Raw genomic sequence first — 24602 nt, forward strand, 5'->3', positions numbered from 1 at the left:
TTCCACCACAGATGTATAATTCCGACATGTGGTGGATTGAGATTTACAGCCCATGCTGTAGCTTAAACTCACACATTTTGATGGGGATTATTTTATTATGTTACTTAGATTGACACAATAGACTCTTAAGGATTATTAAGACCCATTTCCTGGTTTCTCTGCTGAGACTCATGGGATACAAAGCCTCAGGTTCCCAAACAAACCCATTTCCTGGTTTCTCTGCTGAGACTCATGGGATACAAAGCCTCAGGTTCCCAAACAAACCCATTTCCTGGTTTCTCTGCTGAAACTCATGGGATACAATGCCTCAGGTTCCCAAACAAACCCATTTCCTGGTTTCTCTGCTGAGACTCATGGGATACAAAGCCTCAGGTTCCCAAACAAACCCACTGTTTCTGTCCCTCCCAGGACACGTACACACACCCAACAGACTATGCCTTGATCAGCAGGCTGAATTTCTTTTATATTTTATTTATAAAATGTAGCAGTTGGGGGGAAAAGCAGAAGGTTAGTGAGAGATTTGAGAGACATCTCTCTCTTTATGATAAGAGGCACAAAATAACAATATATTACAGTCTTTACAAGACAAATAATTTACACAAAATTAAAACATGATGGTATCAGCTTTTATATGGATATTACACATGTGTGATCTGACACTGGAGCCATACACACATCTACGCTACTGTATACAAAAATATGTCATTACTACAAATTCCATCTTCAAAGACTTGGTAAATGTTGTTTTTATTTGACAGATCTTGGGATGTATGTAGCCTACAGCCTAATGGCTGGAAGAGTAGTCAAGTCTGCAGACACAGAGGGCTGCAGACATAGAGAGCTGCAGACAGAGAGAGCTGCAGACACAGAGAGCTGTCTCTGCAGACACAGAGCGCTGCAGACACAGAGAGCTGCAGACACAGGGAGCTGCAGACACAGAGAGTTGCAGACACAGAGAGCTGCAGACACAGGGAGCTGCAGACACAGAGAGTTGCAGACACAGAGCGCTGCAGACACAGAGCGCTGCAGACACAGAGAGCTGCAGACACAGAGAGCTGCAGACACAGAGAGCTGCAGACACAGAACGCTGCAGACACAGAGCTCTGCAGACACAGAGAGCTGCAGACACAGAGAGCTGTAGACACAGACAGCTGCAGACACAGAGAGCTGTAGACACAGACAGCTGCAGACACAGAGAGCTGTAGACACAGACAGCTGCAGACACAGGTAGCTGCAGACACAGAGAGTTGTAGACACAGACAGCTGCAGACACAGAGTGCTGCAGCCTCCTGTGGCTCCACAGAACTATCATTGGAGGAGTTCTGTGACCACTATCGAACATTTGTTCTGCTCATAAATACACAACTATACACAGGACTCAAAAGGCCATTTTAGATATTATGGAGGTAAAAGTTCAGAAAGGTTGTATAATACAGAGCTGAATATGTTGCATGTTGCATGATGTGTATTGCAACAGCTGATGTTTTTACTCCCTGATATAGTCTGTGATGTTGACACTATTTATTGTTGTTGAATGATGCAGTTGCTTCTCAGAGCTGCTTATTGCTTTTATAACTCACACTATGGCTGTAAGATGCGTAACACACTATTGGCTGTAAGATGCGTAACACACTATGGCTGTAAGATGCATAACACACTATTGGCTGTAAGATGCGTAACACACTATTGGCTGTAAGATGTGTAACACACTATGGCTGTAAGATGTGTAACACACTATGGCTGTAAGATGCGTAACACACTATTGGCTGTAAGATGCGTAACACACTATGGCTGTAAGATGCATAACACACTATGGCTGTAAGATGTGTAACACACTATGGCTGTAAGATGCATAACACACTATTGGCTGTAAGATGTGTAACACACTATGGCTGTAAGATGTGTAACACACTATTGGCTGTAAGATGCGTAACACACTATGGCTGTAAGATGCATAACACACTATGGCTGTAAGATGTGTAACACACTATGGCTGTAAGATGCATAACACACTATTGGCTGTAAGATGTGTAACACACTATGGCTGTAAGATGCATAACACACTATGGCTGTAAGATGTGTAACACACTATGGCTGTAAAATGCGTAACACACTATGGCTGTAAGATGGATAACACACTATGGCTGTAAGATGTGTAACACACTATGGCTGTAAGATGCATAACACACTATGGCTGTAAGATGTGTAACACACTATGGCTGTAAGATGCATAACACACTATTGGCTGTAAGATGCGTAACACACTATTGGCTGTAAGATGCGTAACACACTATGGCTGTAAGATGTGTAACACACTATGGCTGTAAGATGTGTAACACACTATGGCTGTAAGATGCGTAACACACTATTGGCTGTAAGATGCGTAACACACTATGGCTGTAAGATGCATAACACACTATGGCTGTAAGATGTGTAACACACTATGGCTGTAAGATGCATAACACACTATTGGCTGTAAGATGTGTAACACACTATGGCTGTAAGATGCATAACACACTATGGCTGTAAGATGTGTAACACACTATTGGCTGTAAGATGCGTAACACACTATGGCTGTAAGATGCATAACACACTATTGGCTGTAAGATGTGTAACACACTATGGCTGTAAGATGTGTAACACACTATTGGCTGTAAGATGCGTAACACACTATGGCTGTAAGATGCATAACACACTATGGCTGTAAGATGTGTAACACACTATGGCTGTAAGATGCGTAACACACTATGGCTGTAAGATGGATAACACACTATGGCTGTAAGATGTGTAACACACTATGGCTGTAAGATGCATAACACACTATGGCTGTAAGATGTGTAACACACTATGGCTGTAAGATGTGTAACACACTATGGCTGTAAGATGTGTAACACACTATGGCTGTAAGATGTGTAACACACTATGGCTGTAAGATGTGTAACACACTATGGCTGTAAGATGCATAACACACTATTGGCTGTAAGATGCGTAACACACTATTACATTTACATTTAAGTCATTTAGCAGACGCTCTTATCCAGAGCGACTTACTATGGCTGTAAGATGCATAACACACTATTGGCTGTAAGATGCGTAACACACTATTGGCTGTAAGATGCGTAACACACTATTGGCTATAAGATGTGTAACACACTATGGCTGTAAGATGTGTAACACACTATGGCTGTAAGATGCATAACACACTATGGCTGTAAGATGTGTAACACACTATGGCTGTAAGATGCATAACACACTATGGCTGTAAGATGTGTAACACACTATGGCTATAAGATGTGTAACACACTATGGCTGTAAGATGTGTAACACACTATGGCTGTAAGATGCATAACACACTATGGCTGTACTATGGCTGTAAGATGTGTAACACACTATGGCTATAAGATGTGTAACACACTATGGCTGTAAGATGTGTAACACACTATGGCTGTAAGATGCATAACACACTATGGCTGTAAGATGTGTAACACACTATGGCTGTAAGATGCATAACACACTATGGCTGTAAGATGCATAACACATTATGGCTGAAACACATCCGGCCGTGTTGGGAGTCCCATAGGGCAGAGCACAATTGGCCCCACGTCATCCGGGTTTGGCCGGGGTAAGCCTTCATTGTAAATAACACTTTGTTCTTAACTGGCTTGCCTAGTTAAATAAAGGTTCAAAAAAAGATGCATAACACAAAAAATGCATTTGGTTTTATATTCTCTATTACTATCTTTTATCAGTCTTTGGTTGAACAGTATTTTCTGCACTCAACTTTGCAGTTTCTTAGGGCAAAAAGTGTGTGTGTGTGTGTATGTGTGTATTTGTGTGTGTGTGTGCCCCCTCCAGACACGAAGATAAGCAGGACCAGGTCTCACTGTGTGTGTGTTCTGTTAGATCACATGTAGATAAGTGGCCTTGGTGTCGGTTCCAATGGCGTTCCGTGCAGTACAGCGGTAGAACCCAGTGTCTCTGCTGGTCGGGTTCTGGATCACTAGGGAACCCTGGGGGCTCAGGTACCGGTTGCCATAGAGACGGGCCTGACCTGTGACCCTTAGCTGGGATTGGTCCGGCATCTCCCAGGTGATGGTCGCTCGGGGGGTTGCTATGACGTAGCAGGTGAGCTGCACAGCAACTCCGGGCCGGGTGTAGGTCAGTGGAGAGGGGCCGTTGGTGATGCGAGGGGGGTAGGCAATTACAATCACTGGAACTGTCAGGATAGACAAGGTGTCCTGATTGGTGGATCGGCAGGAGTAGGTCCCCCTGTTGAACACAGACGCCTGCTGCACAGTCAGAGTCCCGTCATCCAGGATTGAGTACTGACCCGTCCCTGCTGTCTGGCCCCGAGACACGATCCCCCCGCTGGGCAACGTCCAGGTCAGAGACTGGGTCTGGCTGGAACTCTGACTGGGGCTGTCTGTCTGGGGACAGGGTAGCCGTAGATTCTCTCCGCTTATGATGCTGACCAGAGAAGCTGATCTGCTGATGACCAAAAGCTTCCTCTCCGGGATAACACTCCTTGCTGCCTCTGACACTGGGCCTCTTGGGTGAGGTGTATCCCCTCGGAATGAAACTCCTGGTACTGTCCTCTTATCCCCGCCTACTGGGCGAGGTTTCTCTGTGCTGACTTGGCCTCCTAAGTGAGGTTTCTCAGTAGTGACTGGGCCTCTGGGGTGAGGTGTCTCCTCTGTAAATGCGAATCCTGAGCGAGGTTTCTCTGTGTTAACTGGGCCCACTGGGTGAGGTTTCTCTGTGCTGACTGGGCCTACTGGGTGAGGTTTCACTGTGCTGACTAGGCTTACTGGGCGAGGTTTCTCTGTGCTGACTAGGCCTACTGGGCGAGATTTCTCTGTGCTGACTAGGCCTACTGGACGATGTTTCTCTGTGCTGACTGGGCCTACTGGGCGAGGTTTCCCTGTGGTCACTGGGCCTCTGGAGCGAGGTGGGTCCTGTGTGTCTAAAACCTCTAGATGTACCATTATCTGAGTCTCGCCCCTCTCACCACGAGCAACACACACCAGCAGACCAGCATCGCTTGCCCTCACCCCCCTCAGCTCCAGGGTTCCGTTGCGGTGCACAGTGAGTCTGCTGCCGTAATAAGGCGCCGGGAGAACCCCGTTACCAGGCAGCAACCAGGCCAAGCGGGGTGGAGGGAAGCCCTGGGATGGACAGGGCAAAAGAACTGTCTGGCCTCTTACTGCTGAGACCCTCTGGTCCCCTACATTACTGACCCCATTATGACTCACTTCATTATTAATGACACCATTACCACTACTGACACCATTACCAGTCCTGCCTGACTGAACCCTCCCTGCAGACTGACTGATGGTGATCCTAGTACTGAGTCCACTACTGCTAACAACAGCTGTATGTCTGTCTGTCCCATCGAGTCCACCCCTAGTCCCATTGAGAGTGAAGCTGGGTGGGGTCACGCTCACCTCCACCCCCATCACCCTGCTCCTCTCCCCAGCCACGTTGCTGGCTTGGCAGGTGTAGTTTCCTCCGTCAGCCCCTCTAGCCCCCTGGATCACCAAGGAGCCATCTGGCCGCACTACAACTGGACCGGACCCCCCCACAGGGATGACACGATTGTTTGGAGAGAACCATGTGACTGTAGGGATGGGCTCTCCTTTGGCCCCACAGTTCAGAGCCACCACGCCCCCTTGTTGCACCTTGATGACCTCATATCTCGTTCTTTGGAAGGAAGGGGGTGAGGTAAGGACTTTGATCATCACCCTCATGGAGTCTCTCCCCATCTGGTTCTCAGCGTGGCAGACGTACTCCCCCTCCTCCCCCATCCCCACTGACGGGAGGAACAGAGTCCCGTTGTGAAACACCACCAGCCGCCTCCTCCGTCCCCCTTTCTCGTCCCCTTGCAACAGTACGCTGTTCACTGAGGTTCCGTCCGGTAGGCTCCATCTCACTGCGGGGTCAGGCTGCCCGGTGGCCAGACAGTCTACCTTTAAAGCTGCTCCATACGATACCACCTTCTGATTGGATGGCTGCTTTGGCTCAATCTTAGCGGGTTTAGCGGGCTTCGTGACCACGGTGACACGGAGGAGGCGGTAGTCATCAGCCAATTTATTTCGTGCGACACATAAATAGTCCCCCCCGTCTTTCTCCGTCATGGACTGGATATACAGCGTTCCATTACTGTGTACCTTCATCCTCTTGTCAAAACTGGAAATACAACACAGAGAGGATAAGGTTTGATACATCAGCACAAGACACAGACAATCAATCAATACAACAGAGACAGACTAGATTAAACAGATCAGAAATCAATATGGACAAGCACACACCTGTAGTGGGCATCCACTAGTTTCTTGCCAGGTACCCTCCAGACCACTCTAGGCTCTGGGTAGCCGGTTACTGAACATTGAAGGAGCAGAGTTTCTCCATATACAACTATAGAACTGGATGGAGAGGTGGAGAGGATCTTAGCTTTACTGAGGGGGGAGGAGGGCCGGAGAGGAGGGTTAAGGACGGCTGAGGAGGGGTTCAGGTCAGAGTTACTGTTAATGGAAGAGGAGGATGTAGTTTTATCTGTGGAGACAACACCTCCTCCTTCATCTCCAGTCACCAACACCCTCACCGTCCTCTTATCCCCGCCTACTGCATTAGTCGCCAGGCACTCATAGCTCCCAGAGTCCTTAGTGGAAAGCCTGCGTATCAGCAAGGTGGCGTTGGGGAGGACAAACAGGTTCCCATTGAGGAATTGAGAGGGGAGCAGTAGCGTACCATCTGGGGTCCTCCAGCGGATGGAGGGAACGGGGGCCCCCCGGGCAGAGCAGTGGGCGTAGACAGGCATGCCAGCTGGCTGGGTTACCCTCTCCTCTCTCGGCTGCTGGATGGCTGGAGGCAGGAAGGAGACATGGAGTCGGACTGACAGACTGCTAGCCCCTGCTGGGTTGGAGGCTACACAGCGATACAGTCCTTTGTCTGCTGGGCCGACAGCCACAATACGCAGAGTACCATTAGGGAATATAGACACCCGGGGGTGAGGGCCATGGGCAGGGTTGGAGTTAAGGTCGGGGGTCAAGATGGAGCGGTCAGGTAGCACCCAGGACAGCAGAGGGACAGGCACCCCCTGAGCCCGACACTCCCACCTCAACTCTCCCCCCTGGTGCACCGTGACCTCTCTGTGAGTGGGTAGCTGAATGCGTGGTGGGCGGGACCAGACCTCCAGAGTCACCATCACGCGGTCAAGACCCACAGAGTTCTGTGCGCTGCAGATATATGTCCCCCGGTCCTGGACCTGCACGCTCCGGATGAGAAAGGTTCCGTTGGGTAGGACCTGGAAACGCTCTGCCTTGGTGTCCAGTGATATCACAGCTCCTGGGCCAGACAGAAATACAGTTGAAGTCGGAAGTTTACATACACTTAAGCTGGAGTCATTAAAACTCATTTTTCAACCACTTCACACATTTCTTGTTAACAAACTGTAGTTTTGGCAAGTCGGTTAGGACATCTACTTTGTGCATAATGTTTTCAACAATTGTTTACAGACAGATTATTTCACTTATAATTCATTGTATCACAATGCCAGTGGGTCAGAAGTTACCATACACTAAGTTGAATGTGCCTTTAAAATTATTTCATGGCTTTAGAAGCTTCTGATAGGCTAATTGACATCATTTGAGTCAATTGGAGGTGTACCTGTGGATGTATTTCAAGGCCTACCTTCAAACTCAGTGCCTCTTTGCTTGACATCATTGGAAAATCAAAAGAAATCAGCCAAGACCTCAGAAAAACAATTGTAGACCTCTATAAGTCTGTTTCATCATTGGGAGCAATTTCCAAACGCCTGAAGGTACCACTTTCATCTGTACAAATAATAGTACGCAAGTATAAACACCCTGGGACCACACAGCCGTCATACCGCTCAGGAAGGAGACACGTTCTGTCTCCTAGAGATGAATGTACTTTGGTGCGAAAAGTGCAAATCAATCCCAGAACAACAGCAAAGGACCTTGTGAAGATGCTGGAGGAAACAGGTATAAAAGTATTTATATCCACAGTAAAACGAGTCCTATATCGACATAACCTGAAAGGCCGCTCAGCAATGAAGAAGCCACTGCTCCAAAACCGTCATAAAAAAGCCAAACTACCATTTGCAACTGCACATGGGGACAAAGATCATACTTTTTGGAGAAATGTCCTCGGGTCTGATGAAACAAAAATAGAACTGTTTGGCCATAATGACCATCATTCTGTTTGGAGGAAAAAGGGGGAGGTTTGCAAGCCGAAGAATACCATCCCAACCGTGAAGCACGGGGGTGGCAGCATCATGTTGTGTGGGTGCTTTGCTGCAGGAGGGACTGGTGCACTTCACAAAATAGATGGCATCATGAGCGAGGAAAATTATGTGGATATATTGAAGCAACATCTCAAGACATCAGTCAGGAAGTTGAAGCTTGGTTGCAAATGGGTCTTCCAAATGCATACAAAAGCATACTACCAAAGTTGTGGCAAAATGGCTTAAAGACAACAAAGTCAAGGCATTGGAGTGGCCATCACAAAGCCCTGACCTCAACCCTATAGAAATGTGTGGGCAGAACTGAAAAAGCGTGTGCGAGCAAGGAGGCCTACAAACCTGACTCAGTTACACCAGCTCTGTCAGGAGGAATGGGCCGAAATTCACCCAACTTATTGTGGGAAGCTTCTGGAAGGCTACCCAAAATGTTTGACCCAAGTTAAACAATTTAAAGGCAATGCTACCAAATACTAATTGAGTGTACGTAAACTTCTGACCCACTGGGAATGTGATGAAAGAAATCAAAGCTGAAATTCTTAAAATAAAGTGGTGATCCTAACTAACCCAATACAGGGAATTCTTACTATAATTAAATGTCAGGAATTGTGAAAAATTGAGTTTCAATGTAGTTGGCTAAGGTGTATGTAAACCTCAGACTTCAACTGTACATATTGAGTGGCGTATTGTGTGACAGTAGTGAGTGCATTGAGTAAGGTGTATGAATGACAAAGTACGTATTGTGTGTATGTGAGTGACAGTAGCATGTATTGTGTATAGAATTGAGAGTAGAGTGTGTGGCGTACCTGTGGAGACCTTGATCCAGGTGATTTTCGGAGGAGGCTGTCCAATGGCCTCGCATGGCAGGAAGGCGTCACTCTCAGCTGGGACAGACATGGAGCGTACGTGGGGGGGAGTGATAAGGGGCCTGACACGCAGGACAGGGGTCTGAGGGGGGCGTTGGGCAGTCACACTACGGTGGGGAGGGGAACGAGGAGGAGTAGAGCCAGTGTTGACCCCGGCCTGAGGGTCTGTGGTGGGTGGGAAGATCTTGGGAGGGCTGGACGGAGCTCTTGTGGTGAGGACTGCAGAGGAAGGGGTCTCTAAAATGTCTGGGAGAAGAAGTTTGGGGTTGGCACGGTGTGGGAGAGAGGGTGCGTGTTTTATTGGGGGTGGAGTTCTGACTGGGTCAGGCCTTGTGATAAGGTGTTGTGGGTCGTTGGGGTAAGGTGGGGGGCGGTAGCGACTGACATGTGAGTCTGGGATGGCATTTAGCCCAGGATTCCTCCAGACTGTTGTAGTAGTAGGAGTGGTAGTCGTAGTTCTGGGAATAGTGGTAGTAGTTGTGGGAATAGTGGTAGTAGTTGTGGGAATAGTGGTAGTAGTTGTGGGAATAGTGGTAGTAGTTGTAGGAATAGTGGTAGTAGTTGTGGGAATAGTGGTAGTAGTTGTGGGAATAGTGGTAGTAGTTGTAGGAATAGTGGTAGTAGTTGTAGGAATAGTGGTAGTAGTTGTGGGAATAGTGGTAGTAGTTGTGGGAATAGTGGTAGTAGGAATAGTAGTTGTAGGAATAGTTATAGTGTTAGTTCTTTTAATGGAGGTGATGACTGTAGAGGAGGGGATGGCTGAAACGGTGGTAGCTGCTGTATCAGTTGTGTTTGGGGACAGTAGTTGTGTTGTAGATGAAAGAGAGCTGTTTATTTCTGACTCTGGTTGTCTCTCCTCTGGTTTATCAGGTGCTAGATAAACTGGTTCCATCTCACTGTGTTCTTCATCAGTGGCTGGTGGTTCCATCTCACTGTGTTCTTCATCAATTGCTGGTGGTTCCATCTCACTGTGTTCTTCATCAGTTGCTGGTGGTTCCATCTCACTGTGTTCTTCATCAGTGGCTGGTGGTTCTATCTCTCTGTGTTCTTCATCAGTGGCTGGTGGTTCTATCTCTCTGTGTTCTTCATCAGTGGCTGGTGGTTCCATCTCACTGTGTTCTTCATCAATTGCTGGTGGTTCCATCTCACTGTGTTCTTCATCAGTTGCTGGTGGTTCCATCTCACTGTGTTCTTCATCAATTGCTGGTGGTTCCATCTCACTGTGTTCTTCATCAGTTGCTGGTGGTTCCATCTCACTGTGTTCTTCATCAGTGGCTGGTGGTTCCATCTCACTGTGTTCTTCATCAGTGGCCGGTGGTTCTACCTCTCTGTGTTCTTCATCAGTGGCTGGTGGTTCTATCTCTCTGTGTTCTTCATCAGTGGCTGGTGGTTCTATCTCTCTGTGTTCTTCATCAGTGGCTGGTGGTTGTACCTCTCTGTGTTCCTCCTCAGTTGCCGGTGGTTCTACCTCTCTGTGTTCTTCATCAGTGGCTGGTGGTTCTATCTCTCTTGTTCTTCATCAGTGGCTGGTGGTTGTACCTCTCTGTGTCAGTTCTGGTGGTTCTATCTCTCTGTGTTCCTCCTCAGTTGCTGGTGGTTCTACCTCTCTGTGTTCCTCCTCAGTTGCCGGTGGTTCTACCTCTCTGTGTTCTTCATCAGTGGCTGGTGGTTGTACCTCTCTGTGTTCCTCCTCAGTTGCTGGTGGTTCTACCTCTCTGTGTTCTTCATCAGTTGCTGGTGGTTCTATCTCACTGGGTTCTTCATCGGTGGCTGGTGGTTCCTCCTCATTGGGTTCTTCATCAGCAGCTGGGTAGAGGGGTTTTATCTCACTGGGTTCTATCTCACTTGGTTCTTTCTCAGTGCCCGTAGGTGTTGTTCTACCTGGTGTGGTTCCAGACCGAGGGGGAGTTGTTTTGATATACTCTGGGTTGAAGACAGATAGAACCTGCTCTTTAGGAGTGGCCCAGACCTGACCCTCTGTTTCATCATAACTCTGTTTGTCTGTATCGCTGTGTGTAACTGTGGGTGTATATTTGTCTGTGTGTGTACTAGTTGTTGTGACTGTGGGTGTATGTTTGCCAGTGTGTGTGCGAGTGTGTGTGCAAATGTGTGTGTGTGTGCTAGTCGTTTGGGACCTGTCAGGGAGCCGGGAAGCAGTGTTTGCTGAGTGAGTCACCCTGTCTGTGTGTGTCTGGGGGGGAGAGGCAGGAAAGAAAGCAGAGGGGGAGATGGATGTGCTTGATGGAGCAGTGATCCTAGTAGAGGATGGAGCAGTAGTTCTAGTAGTGGTTGTAGTAGTGGTTCTAGTAGTGGTTGTTGCAGCTGCTGGCAGTCCCCTGGGGTCTGCAAGTGATGCTCTGGGGGTATTCTGGCGAGAGGAGGTTGGACCTGGGGTATTCTGGCGAGAGGAGGTTGGACCTGGGGTATTCTGACGAGAGGAGGTTGGACCTGGGGTATTCTGGTGAGGGGAGGTTGGACCTGGGGTATTCTGGCGAGGGGAGGTTGGACCTAGGGTATTCTGGCGAGAGGAGGTTGGACCTGGGGTATTCTGGCGAGGGGAGGTTGGACCTGGGGTATTCTGGCGAGAGGAGGTTGGACCTGGGGTATTCTGGCGAGGGGAGGTTGGACCTGGGGTATTCTGGCGAGGGGAGGTTGGACCTGGGGTATTCTGGTGAGAGGAGGTTGGACCTGGGGTATTCTGGCGAGGGGAGGTTGAACCTGGGGTATTCTGGTGAGGAGAGGTTGGACCTGGGGTATTCTGGCGAGAGGAGGTTGGACCTGGGGTATTCTGGCGAGGGGAGGTTGGACCTGGGGTATTCTGGCGAGAGGAGGTTGGACATGGGGTATTCTGGCGAGGGGAGGTTGGACCTGGGGTATTCTGGCGAGAGGAGGTTGGACTTGGGGTATTCTGGCGAGGGGAGGTTGGACCTGGGGTATTCTGGCGAGAGGAGGTTGAACCTGGGGTATTCTGGCGAGGGGAGGTTGGACCTGGGGTATTCTGGCGAGGGGAGGTTGGACCTGGGGAATTCTGGGGGGCGGTGGGTCGTCCTCTGGGTCTGCTGATGCGTCTCCTCTGGCCGGGCCTTCTCCTGGAATTCCAGGGGATTCTGGATTGCGATGGGACAGAGTTGGAGAATGTTAACTGTCCAGAGTTTGTTGTTCCATACCTCCTCCTCTCACCTGTGGTCCTTACAGGATTAAGGACCAGCTCTGTGCTAATGTCATTGATGCTGGAGGTTGGCTTTGTGCTTTTAGGGGAACTCTCTGTCTCTGTTCCTGTCTCTGTATCTGTGTCTGTGTTTGACTGAGGGGTCTGGGGGAAGTTATTGGTCTGATCTGCAGTGTTTGTTGTCTCTGGGGCCACTCTATCCTTTGTTAGCAGGTCTGGGATCAGTGATGTGTGGACAGTATTCAATCCCTCTTCCTGTAGACTGGTGACATCTATGGAAAAACCCTCTGTGGTATCAGCCTCTGACTCCAATACAGTACGTTGAGGGGATTTTCCTCCCACTGTAACCTCTGGTGTGCTCTTTGGTAGTGTGGTGTTTGGTAGTGTGGTCTTTGGTTGTGTGGTCTTTGGTTGTGTGGTCTTTGGTTGTGTGCTGCCTGGCTTTATTCTGGTTGTCTGCATTCTGGTTGTCTTTGCTTCAGTTGGGGATGCTGCGGTTGTCTTTGCTTCGGTTGGGTTTGAGGTGGTTGTCTTTGCTTCAGTTGGATTTGAGGTGGTTGTCTTTGCTTCAGTTAGGATTGAGGATGTTGTCGTTGCTTCAGTTAAGATTGAGGTGGTTGTCTTTGCTTCAGTTAGGATTGAGGATGTTGTCGTTGCTTCAGTTGGGATTGAGGTGGTTGTCTTTGCTTCAGTTGGGGTTGAGGTTGTTGTCTTTGCTTCAGTTGGGGTTGAGGTTGTTGTCTTTGCTTCAGTTGGGGTTGAGGTTGTTGTCTTTGATTCAGTTGGGGTTGAGGTTGTTGTCATTGCTTCAGTTAGGATTGAGGTGGTTGTCTTTGCTTCAGTTAAGATTGAGGTTGTTGTCGTTGCTTCAGTTAGGATTGAGGTGGTTGTCTTTGCTTCAGTTGGGGTTGAGGTTGTTGTCTTTGCTTCAGTTAGGATTGAGGTGGTTGTCTTTGCTTCAGTTAGGATTGAGGTGGTTGTCTTTGCTTCAGTTGGGGTTGAGGTTGTTGTCTTTGCTTCACTTGGGGTTAGGGTGGTTGTCTTTGCTTCAGTTGGGGTTGATGTGGTTTCCTTTGCTTCAGTTGGGGTTGATGTGGTTTCCTTTGCTTCAGTTGGGGTTGAGGTGGTTTTCTTTGCTTCAGTTGGGGTTGAGGTGGTTGTCTTTGCTCTAGTTGGGGGGGCTGAGGTGGTAGTACGTGCTCTAGTTGGGGGTGATACATACAGGGAGTCTGTGATTTTAGGGGCAGTCCTTTCACGTATCTTAGCCAGCAACTCGGCCCATTTCTGAGGGTCTATCTTGTGTTTGGCCAGGTTAAACCTCCGACGGCCCTCCAGCCTGTTCCTCTTCTGCTCCACAGGGAAGCCTCTCCTCAGGGGCCTCCTTCCCCTCTGAGGGGGTCCGCCTCCCTCCACCCTCACCATGTGAGATCTGATGGGGGGGCGCCGTGTCAGGGGAGGTTTAGGTCTAAGACCTCTCCTCCTGGTGTTACCTGCCCTGGTGTGCAGTATGTTCTCCTCCTCCTTGTCATTTCCTGACACCCCCTCTTCAACCTCCTTGATCCCTAGAGGGGCTGGTACCCTGTTGGACAACCCCATCACAGACTGTGGCCTCATGGGATATCTCATGCTTGATGAGGTGTCGGTAGGACGTGGGGTTAGAATCAGTCTGGTGGAGTGAGAGTCGGCACCGTGCTGGTTCACCGCTACACAACGGTATAGTCCTGCGTCTCTCTGCCCAGGGAAGGGGAGAGACAGGGTACCATTGGCTAAGACAGTCACCCCTGCCTCCCCCCTTCTTCTCCCCTTGTTCCTACTCCCTACCACTTCCCCGTCAGGAAGAACCCAGTTCACCTCAACCTTCGGTGAACCAGAGGCCTCACACGGTAGACTGACAGGGTCTCCAACCAATCCAGTCACAGCAGCGCCTAGCTCCTCCCCTGGGGGAGCGTTGGATGATTCTACTACCACCAGACGGAGGGGGAGAACATCGACATTTCCCCCCGCCCGGGCCACGCAGTAGTACAGTCCAGCATCAGAGTGATCCACTCTCTGCAGGATCAGCCCTTGGCCAGACACCCGGACCCTACCATCTGAGCTGTGGTAGGGGAAGGAGACTGTTAAACCATCTGGAAACACCCATTGGAGCCTGGGGTCTCCAGAGCTTAGGTCCTCAGTAGAGCTAAGGACAGGACAGGGCAGGTGGATCTGGCTGTCTGTGGCTGCTGTAAAAGCTGTGTGGGTGTGGTTGGTCTGGATGAGGACCCAGGGGTGTTGGGATGGGGGGTCTGGGGGGGCAGACACCAGGGTGGACAGGGTCAGTGTAACCCTGTGGGTGCTGGACTGAGCTCTGTTGAACTGGAGACTAACATGGGGCTGCAGTAACCAGGCAGGATGGGCATGGACACTGGCCCTGACCCCTGTATGGTAGTAGCCCTCTCTCTCTGCTCTCTGTCTGTACCTGAAGGACATGAAATGAATGTGTTGGGGTTAAAACAAAATTGTAGGATAATAACAGAGGAATGTGTTGTGTGTGTTTCTGTAATTTCATACCTGTAGGCAAGTGTTGGGGCTTTACTCAACATGATTTCTCTCTGAAGCCTGGCAGGTGTCTCACTGTAGTAGGCCATCAGCCTCCACAGCCTCTCATAGCTGTGCCCATCCACCCCACAGACCAGGGAAAGGGAAAGAGAGAGGGAGAGGGGGGTGAAGGAGGAGGAAAGTTGTGGTGGGGTAATGTCAGGAGTCTGTGAGGAGTGTGTGATGTTACACTTCAGATCAACTGCATTCCCCTGTTGGTCGGACATCCCCAAGGAGGCGTGACCTAAAGCCTCTCTGAAAGTTTCTATTGACTGAATTCCGCCATCCTCCTGAGATGAGGCTCTGGGATTGGTGGCAATTACAGGCGAGGAGCAGGATAAGTCTTTCTGCTGCAAAAGACCACGTCCCTTCAGGTGATTGGGTGAGGCACAGACCAGGCACTGTGGCCCCGGACATTTCAACAACCCTGAGAGAGAAGAGAAGAATCAGTATTTCCTCACCCAAATAAGCATCCCAGTTCCAGTGATTTTGGGACTAGTGTAAGGACTAGGGGTTAGTGAAAGATCTAGGGGTTAGGGAAAGATCTAGGGGTTAGTGAAAGATCTAGGGGTTAGTGTAGTGTGATTGTCACCTGGGTGAGAGATGCTCCAGGCCTGCAGCCAAGCCATGCTGCAGTCGCAGGTCCAAGGGTTGGCCTGCAGAGCTAGGGACTCCAGAAGAGGGGCGGTCCTCAGTATGTCTCTGGGCAGGTTAGTCAGACTGTTGTTGGACACGTCCAGATGCCTGGGGAGAGGAGGGGGATAGTCCAGTCACAAATGACACACTATCCACTAAGTAGTGCACTACTCTTTAGGTGTGACCTATGACTAAGAGTGAATAAATGAAGACTGTAGAAAACCCACCTGAGGGTGGAGTAGCAGAATGTCTGCAGTAGGGACAGAGTGCAGAAGGCCTGCGGGTGCAGCTGGTGGAGCCGGTTCCCCTGCAGTCGGATCAGTCTGAGGTTGGGGAGGCGGAGCAGGGCCTGGGGGTGGAGGGACTGCAGCCAGTTGTGATCCAGGTGGAGGCGCTGTAGAGAGGATAGGCCTGAGAAGCTCTTTGCTGAGATCTCCCTCAGCTTGTTATAGCTCAGCTTCAGGACCTGGGGGGGGGAGAGGGATGGATGGATGGATCATTGAATGAATGATAATTGACAATACATGGTATAAACTCCTCCAGCTTTAAACAACAATACATACACATCAATGTGAGTCAAATGAACACAACAACACAATACAATAACAGTGTCTAAGCTCAATAGAACAATTTACATTTGCTTCCAATTATTAGCTCATTTGATCCCTCTCCTCTCAGTACCTGAAGGGAAGACAGATCTTGGAAAGCTCCGTCAGGAATCTCATGGATGTCATTCCCATGAAGCATCAGCAGCGCCAGCCTCCTCAGACCAGCCAATGAGCTGTCTGGGATCCTGCTGATACTGTTGAACCTTTTAGAGACCAGAGACAAACAGCATCAACCAATGGAATGCCTTTAAAATGTGTTTGAGAGTGAAAGTGAAAGTGTGTGAGAGAGAGAGAGAGAGAGAGAGAGAGAGAGAGAGAGAGAGAGAGAGAGAGAGAGAGAGAGAGAGAGAGAGAGAGAGAGAGAGAGAGAGAGAGAGAGAGAGAGAGAGAGAGAGAGAGAGAGAGAGGGAGTTTGTGTATGTATTTGTGCACAGTCCTTACCCCAGGTTGATGTGTAGTGTGTGTTGCGGTAGGGGCTGTGGTATGTTGACCAGAGATCTGAAGGTGCAGTGTAGTTCAGTGGGCTGGTAGCAAGAGCAGGGCAGAGGGCAGGCACCACCAGGAGACACCAGGGTCAGCAACACCACAGCCAGGGACACACCACACACACTGGGAACCATCTTATAGAGGAGGGCCGCTCACTGACAATATAGAAATATATATGTCAATGTGACACACACACACACACACACACACACACACACACACACACACACACACACACACACACACACACACACACACACACACACACACACACACACACACTCTCTCTCTGCAGTAACAACTATAATGCAGGGTAACACTTTAGATGCTCTACAGACTATCAGAAGCATTTCAACTAACTATCTACTAACCCTAACTCTTATCATAACCCTAAACTTAACCCTTAACCCTTAACCCTAAACCTTATTTTAACCTTAACAAGCATTTACTTATCAACAGATACTTTGTTAATAGCAGTGGTGGAAAAAGTGTTCAATTGTCGTACTTGAGTAAAAGTAAAGAGACCTTAATAGAAAATGACTCAAGTAAAGTGTGAATGTCACCCAGTAAATTTGAGTAAAAGTCTAAAAGTATTTGGTTTTAAATGTACTTAAGTATCAAACGTAAATGGAATAGCTAAAACGTATGTAAGTATCAAAAGTAAAAGTATAAACCATTTCAAATTCCTTATATTAAGAAAACTTGCCATCATAATTGTCTTGTTTTTGTTACTGGCGGATAGCCAGGGGCACACTCCAACACTCAGAAATAATTTACAAACGAAACATTATTGTTTAGTAAGTCCGCCAGATCAGAGGCAGTAGGGATGACCAGGGAAGTTCCCTTGATAAGTGTGTGAATAGGGCCATTGTGTCAAAATGTAATGAGTATTTTAGGGTGTCAGGGAAATTGTATGGAGTAAAAAATACATGATTTTCTTTAGGAATGCAGTGAAGAAAAATATTTTGTACTTTTTACTAAGGACTTTACACCACTGGTTGATAGTATGACCATCTGTAGAGTATCTACAATCCTAATTAAGTGTGTCCTAATGCAGCTACAGTTTCTGCATTCCGAAACACTCTGGGTCAATAATTGTGTTCAATTGGCCAGTGTTCTACTGAGGGCATGATGGCACTGACACACAGAACTGACAAACACTCTGAAGGCATGTGCTGACGTTCCCGTGCAAATTACAGTATGAGTCTGGTTATTCTAACGTCTTGACCAGCTATCTTTGACATTGCTCTGACATTTCAATCTATGTGAATAAATGTAAACAGTAACGTTCTCAAAGGAGAAGAACGAGCTATCTAAATTCAGCAACTAATAATTCACACCATCTGCGGGCAGAAGCGCCAACTATTGTTTTTGCGTGAGTGGTCTTCATAGAACCTTTCCTCTAATAATCCACAACCAAGCAGGTAACCATCACCATCTGACTATTAACACTCTTGACCCGATGCTGATACGGGCTATTATTTGACTGACTGCAAGACCAGCTGCCACAGAGAGTGATGACATTGAAGAACGGCATACCTTTTCCTCTGTGCGTAAACGCATCAATATGATACAACTATACAACTTTACATTGCATGGAAGTACATTTTAGATACATTTTAGCATCTAGCGGGAATTTTTACAGAAGTTTCCCCGGTCATAATATGAATAGTAGGATAGGTATTTAATTTGGGAGCTATAACTTTCAATTTACCTGACAATCCTTCAAATCGAAGATATCAAGATTCTTCATTTCCTTATAGTCCAATTCCCATCAAGTGCTCATTTTTATCCAAAGGGCGATTTGGCAACGGTAGAAATGATAAGAAGTATTTTACGTAGTATAAAAAAATCATTTACGTAGTATAATATTGGCATTCAAAATTTTACTGACGTTTCAATAGACTACAACTTTATCAATTGAAAATAACAGAGTTGAAAACCAGTAACCTATACAATCCAAGAAAAAACGAATATATCTATATTTGTTATTCCCACACAGCACGTCTTGTTCCACTGTGCAGTTGAAAGGAAAGGAAGGGAAGGGATAAGAAAGAAAGGATTGTAAAAAATAATCTCGATCCCACGCGCTGTGCGCAATAGCCAGGGGACCGGGTAACCTCTCCCTGGATAGCCTGGTCTCATAAGCTACACGTAACATAGTACATTTAAATCAGGGGCACCCAAGTTAGTATGATATGTTATGTTTGGAATGGTTACATAACAGAAAAGGTTACTTAAGGCAAAGACGAAATGAGTGTGATTGGTTGGGTGTATAACACAAATGTCTAGCAACCCAATGATTGATTGTTCAAATCTCATCATGGACAACTTTATCTAATTAGCAACTTTTCACCTACTTACTACTTTTAAGCAACCTAGCTAAAGTTAGCCACAACAAATTGAAATTCATAACATATCATGCATTTTGCAAATTCATAACATATTGTACGTTTTGCAAATTCGTTACATATCATACCAGTTGTAATTCGTAACATATTATGAGAAATGGATGATGGACATCCACAAATGAATACATACCATACGAAATGTAACATATCATACTAAATGGAGTGTCTTGGATTTACAGACAGAATAATATGAAATGCTCTGAGACCTGGTTGCTGAGGAGGGGGTCTGAGTGGGTGACTTCCTCTTTCAGAGAATTGTATCTGGAATGAAAAGTGAGACCACCTGATAAGTTTGCCATTAGTCTATATTTAACCTTTTCCCCACCCCGACTAGAGCAGTGGAACATGTGCTGTGGCAAGTTGGGGACTGTGCCTGTGTTATGTTGTGATGCAACTGGGGGGTCTGATGTTGCTGGGAGAGTTCGGACAGGTGTGTGTTGTGGCAGGGGTGGTCCCACGGCCTCACACCTCCAGATCTAAAGGGGGAAACCTGGAGGTGTGGAAATAGCCAAGGGCTCCTCAGCTGTTGTTCTCAGGGCCTTGGCCGCGTGGGTGTGTCCTTTATTTCTATGTCCCGTCTCTAAATCTCTCTCTCTTTTTCTTGCTCTTTCTCTCTGCCTGAGATGTCTCTGTTATAGGTATCAGTAGTGCTGTAGCTGCTCTTCTGTTCTAGTATAACCCAGCCAGGCTGTAGAAAGCATTAGGCCCAAACCCACTCAGACAGTCCCTCAGTCCTACACAGTTACATAACAGCAAAGCAGTGACCCAGTCCCATTCAGTCCAACACAGTCCCCATTATAATATGAGGTTAGCAACATAATGCTGCTGGAATTCATAGTGTCTGACTGTCTGGCCTGCATGCTGTAATGGCATGATGTCGACAGAACAGGGCACCGCAGTGGCACAGAAAGCAGAAAGAAAATGCTCGTTTCCCTCTGAGGGGTTTCTGGACATTGTCTGAAGCAGTCATTTGTGATAGCTCATATTGGTCATGGTTCGAAGCCATGGTTTTTAGGGTAGGTCTATATAATGTTGTAATATAGCCTTGGGGCTAGTCAGAAGCAGAGTAGAGTGTAATATTGGGCATGGTCAGAAGCACAGCCCAGTTAAATGATTTCCCTTAAATCAATGTGGATTCTCTCTGAGTCATGAGCTAAACTAATGGAGGTAATAGGCCTCGTCATTGGTCAAAGGGTGGATAACATGAGCCACGATCGAGGATTCCGTAGGACTGTGGTTATTTGGCTGAGGCTGTTTTAGTATATATATTATGGATTATGGTATATAATATGTATTTGTGTAGATATTTCTGAATGTGTAGGCAGCATTATCCTGTACATCAGACATCTCTGAGCATCAGCATGCCTGGCTGGCCCTGGCTAATACCCTGGCCTGGGTTGGGGGGGTCAGGAGGCTGGTCGACCGGGCCAGCAGGAGGCTGTATGATTAGTTTGGGTCTGACTGGCTCCATGGGGTCAGGGCTGGAAGTCCACCTGCTCAGTTAGGTTGGGGAAGGGAAGGGATAGCGGGGTCAGGGCTGGGAGGGTGCCTGGCTGTAAAGATTTAAGTTAGGGGTAAGGGGCCTGGTTCCAGAAGGGTGTAAGGCTGGGTCAGTGGTCTCAGTGGCCTGGGGCAGGGGTTTATGGTTAGCCTGGGGCTAGGGATAGGGCAGTAGGCTGGAATGGGGTAAGAGTAGAGGGGTTAGGCTGGAACAGGGGTGGAAGTAGAGGGGTTAGGCTGGTACAGGGGTGGAAGTAGAGGGGTTAGACTGGGACAGGGGTGGAAGTAGAGGGGTTAGACTGGGACAGGGGTGGAAGTAGAGGGGTTAGACTGGCACAGGGGTAGGAGTAGAGGGGTTAGGCTGGGACAGGGGTGGAAGTAGAGGGGTTAGACTGGGACAGGGGTGGAAGTAGAGGGGTTAGACTGGGACAGGGGTGGAAATATAGGGTTTAGGCTGGGACAGGGGTGGAGGTAGAGGGGTTAGGCTGGGACAGAGGTGGAAGTAGAGGGGTTAGGCTGGGACAGAGGTGGAAGTAGAGGGGTTAGGCTAGGACAGAGGTGGAAGTAGAGGGGTTAGACTGGGACAGGGGTGGAAGTAGAGGGGTTAGACTAGGACAGGGGTGGAAGTAGAGGGGTTAGGCTAGGACCGAGGTGGAAGTAGGAGGGTCAGGCTGGAGGTTTGCCTCAGGGCCTCTGGCTCCATGGGGTCAGGCTTCCTTTAGTCATACCCTCCCTCTTCACAGATTTAAATCAGCATGACTTCAACTAGTTAGCATAACAGCACCTGTAGCCTCGCACTACAGCAGACACTGCTCTATACTGAAAACACTGATGTGACAATACAGCATTAGTCACGGTTATACAGTAGGGAGAATGGCTAAGGAGTTGCTCTGTTGGCTGTCTGTCCATGTTGGTCTGAGTCTGACTACAGCACTGCTTTCCATGTTTACATTTGCTCTCGTTATAGAAAATCAACATTTCAGTAAGTCAACACTTCACTTTAAGTCAGTTGAAACAGAATGCTGTGAATTAGGTGACGTTGTGTCGTTTGGCGATCCAGTCAGGTAAGCTGTTCACAAGAACATGTGAGTGAAGTGCAGTCTAAAGGGCTAAATCAAACCAGGGAGTTTTACTGGGCTTTGTAGTAGCATACAGATGTAGGATAGCATGGATGTAGCCTATAGGACAGACGTTCTGCAGAGAAACCAAACCAGCCTATCATTGTTTAGGACATAAATATTGATCTAATATTTAAGAGAGAATTATCTACGAAAATCCTTTTTAACCTGCAAGGGATTCCAGCTTTATGTGAGGCCTGGGTATTGTGGCCATTTAAACAAACAATTATGACATTTGAGAAAGTGGGAAACAATGATTTCCCAGAGGCTTAAACAGAGACTGTCCTTAGTGAAACATTGAGAGGAAGAACAGAATGACAACAGAGCAACACTGACAGAGCTACAGAGAGGGTCAAGTCAAGTACCTCTAGTCTAATGACCCAGTAATTCACTATTCATTGTTGTGGATGTATTATAGCTGATGACTGTCAGATAGACAGTATGGACAGTTCCATTCCATCTTTGTTCTCTGACATAACTAACACCACAAATTGGTTTCATTGGATCTGACTTTTTATTTAATGGCCATACTGAATTGATTGAATGATTCTTCATAACAACATATTCTGCCTCTATTGTGATAGCAGTAATATAGTAACAATACAGTAATAACAGTAATTGGGGCAGACACCATGAGTCCATGTGTCCCAGTCCCGGTCCCAGCTAGTGTCCAGATGGAGCTGAGCTGCTGACATAGCTGATGACTCCACATGGTCGTCATTACATCAGGAACAACAGGAAGTCTCACAGAAAGATATTTTGGAAACATCAGCCAGACAATCACAGATATGGAGAACAAAGCAAACTAGAGTTCACATGTTAACACTACCTTTCTACACGTGAGGAGAAAAACATGTTTTCATGAAAATCACATTTGCAGTTTCTCATGTAAGAAAATCCACGTGTGGGTGACACAGTGTTGGTTCACACGAAGGATGAAATACTGTTATTCTCCTCATGTGAAAAGGTTGTGTTAACATGTTGCAGTTACAATGTTTCCACATGTGGAAATAAACATTTTGTACTGGCATTCTGTTAAAAGGTTACTTAGCCACCAGAGTATTATAATCGAAGTGTGTTAAAAATAATTTATTTATTCTCTCCCGAGTGGCATAGTGGTTTAAGGCATTGCACCTCTAGAGATTCTGGGTTTGAGTCCAGGCTCTGTCGCAGCCGACCGTGACCGGGAGACCAATGGGGTGGTGCACAATTGGCCCAGCATCATCCAGGTTAGGGGAAGGTTTGGTTGGCAGGGATGTCCTTGTCCCAGTGCAGACTAGTGACTCCTATGGTGGGCCGGGCACAGTGCAGGCTGACACGCTTGTTAGGTGCACAGAGTTTCCTCTGACACATTGGTGTGGCAGGCTTCCGGGTTAAGTGGGCATTGTGTCAAGAAGCAGTGCGGTTTGGTTGGGTTGTGTTTTGGAGGACGCACAGCTCTCGACCTTTGCCTCTCCCGAGTCCGTATGGAAGCTGCAGAGGTGAGACAAGACTGTAACTGCCAATTGAGGAGAAAAAGGGATTATAATAATAATTCTTATTTCTTATTTCTGAGCCATTTCTGAGCCATTATTATTGTGGTCATGTTGCATTGATATACATGTATACTTAGCGCTATCACTAGGGAGAGGCATTCAAAGTGTTAGTGCTGCAGGCACGTGGCTCTCTTTGTCTTATGTTGCACTGTGACCATTGAAAGAAGCCCAGTGAAAAGAACAGAGACGCTAGCTCTCTGTCTCCTTATTTTTATCCTGCTTACGGTTTGTACTCACGGTTACGTTTTCGAAATCTAGAGCTAAAATGTTTAACTAAACAATGTTGAGTTTTAATTTTCATGTATAATTTTGGAATATGAGTGTGATTTTTCCATTTACATAACAGTAGTCAAGCTAGTTAGGTCACTTTGGTAAGCAAGTCAATGAGAACAAGATAGCGTTTGGATAATTTATTATTTCCACTATAAATATTTTGGCTCTTAAATGGTTTTATATTTACAAACGAGGGCTCATATTGAGCATATTTAAATGTGTACATATGAACCGTGCTTTTTATGAAATTTGTATCCAATGGTCGCATAATAATTGCTAAATACTAGCTAGTGTGACACACAAATATGTATGGTCATATTTTTTATATTTTATATCGTTTGTTATTTTATGGGGCCATCCCTTGTATCATTTTCTAGTCCTCCTAGGTATTTGCATTTAAATTAATGTGTATGAGCACTGCCATTAGGGGGAGCTGTGACGTCAAATGGGAGCGTTAGTGAGATCATGAGATCTTGGAGGTTTCTTCATCAATCTTGTAAAATGCCTACTACTGGAACAAAACTAACGTTTCTCAATCTCATAATTCTATCCTATTAATTTAGGTATGTAATGTGCAAAAGTGAAATATGACTCTCAAAATATTGAAGGAACATGTTTAATTACATAGTCCATGAGTTTGGTGACGTTTGAAGGCAGTTGTAGGGAGTTTTAATTGAGTGAAAAACTCATTGGTATGTTCCCCATTGTCAGTAATGGAGGATGCTAAAGGTTTACATGTAAGGCGGCCAAACTTTTTGTACTTTTTTTCAACAACAACACCTATTTGTTTTATTTTCGAAGAACGAAGGCTCAGTTTAGTTCAGGGACTTTTTGTAAATATGCAATGTGACAATAACGTGTTAAAGTGTTGATATTTGTAAAAACAATAAGTAACGTTTAACAGTTTGCTACATTTTTGCTAACCAAATGTATATATGCTAAGCCCTAGCTAGCTCTAAACTAGTGGGTTTCAGCTATTGTTAGATTATGTGTTAATGGTTTAGAAGGTAATGCTTGTAGCATTGTTTAGCACAGGCCTCCAGTCATTTGTAGCTTTTGAAAATGGACACTGCTAGTAGAGTGAGTTATATACAGTCGTGGCCAAAAGTTTTGAGAATGACACAAATATACATTTTCATATTAAGTTTGTGGCTTCAGTGTCT

General features: G+C 46.9%; 1 protein-coding gene across 1 annotated transcript; it reads right to left on the minus strand.

Moving 5' to 3' along the window:
- Window positions 1-451: 451 nt before the first annotated feature.
- LOC118366635 (matrix-remodeling-associated protein 5-like) lies at window positions 452-18697 on the minus strand. The gene is made up of 10 exons (XM_052492640.1): window positions 18317-18697; window positions 16558-16757; window positions 16190-16319; window positions 15736-15974; window positions 15465-15616; window positions 14846-15299; window positions 10766-14753; window positions 9067-10630; window positions 6309-7344; window positions 452-6186 (listed from the first exon to the last, which is right to left on the minus strand). Exons 2-10 carry the CDS (start codon window positions 16734-16736, stop codon window positions 3900-3902), a joined length of 10029 nt encoding a protein of 3342 aa, XP_052348600.1. The 5' UTR covers window positions 16737-16757; window positions 18317-18697; the 3' UTR covers window positions 452-3899.
- Between the last annotated feature and the right edge of the window lie 5905 nt (window positions 18698-24602).

The sequence above is a fragment of the Oncorhynchus keta genome, chromosome 34 (genome assembly GCF_023373465.1).
Source record: "Oncorhynchus keta strain PuntledgeMale-10-30-2019 chromosome 34, Oket_V2, whole genome shotgun sequence".
NCBI lineage: Eukaryota > Metazoa > Chordata > Actinopteri > Salmoniformes > Salmonidae > Oncorhynchus > Oncorhynchus keta.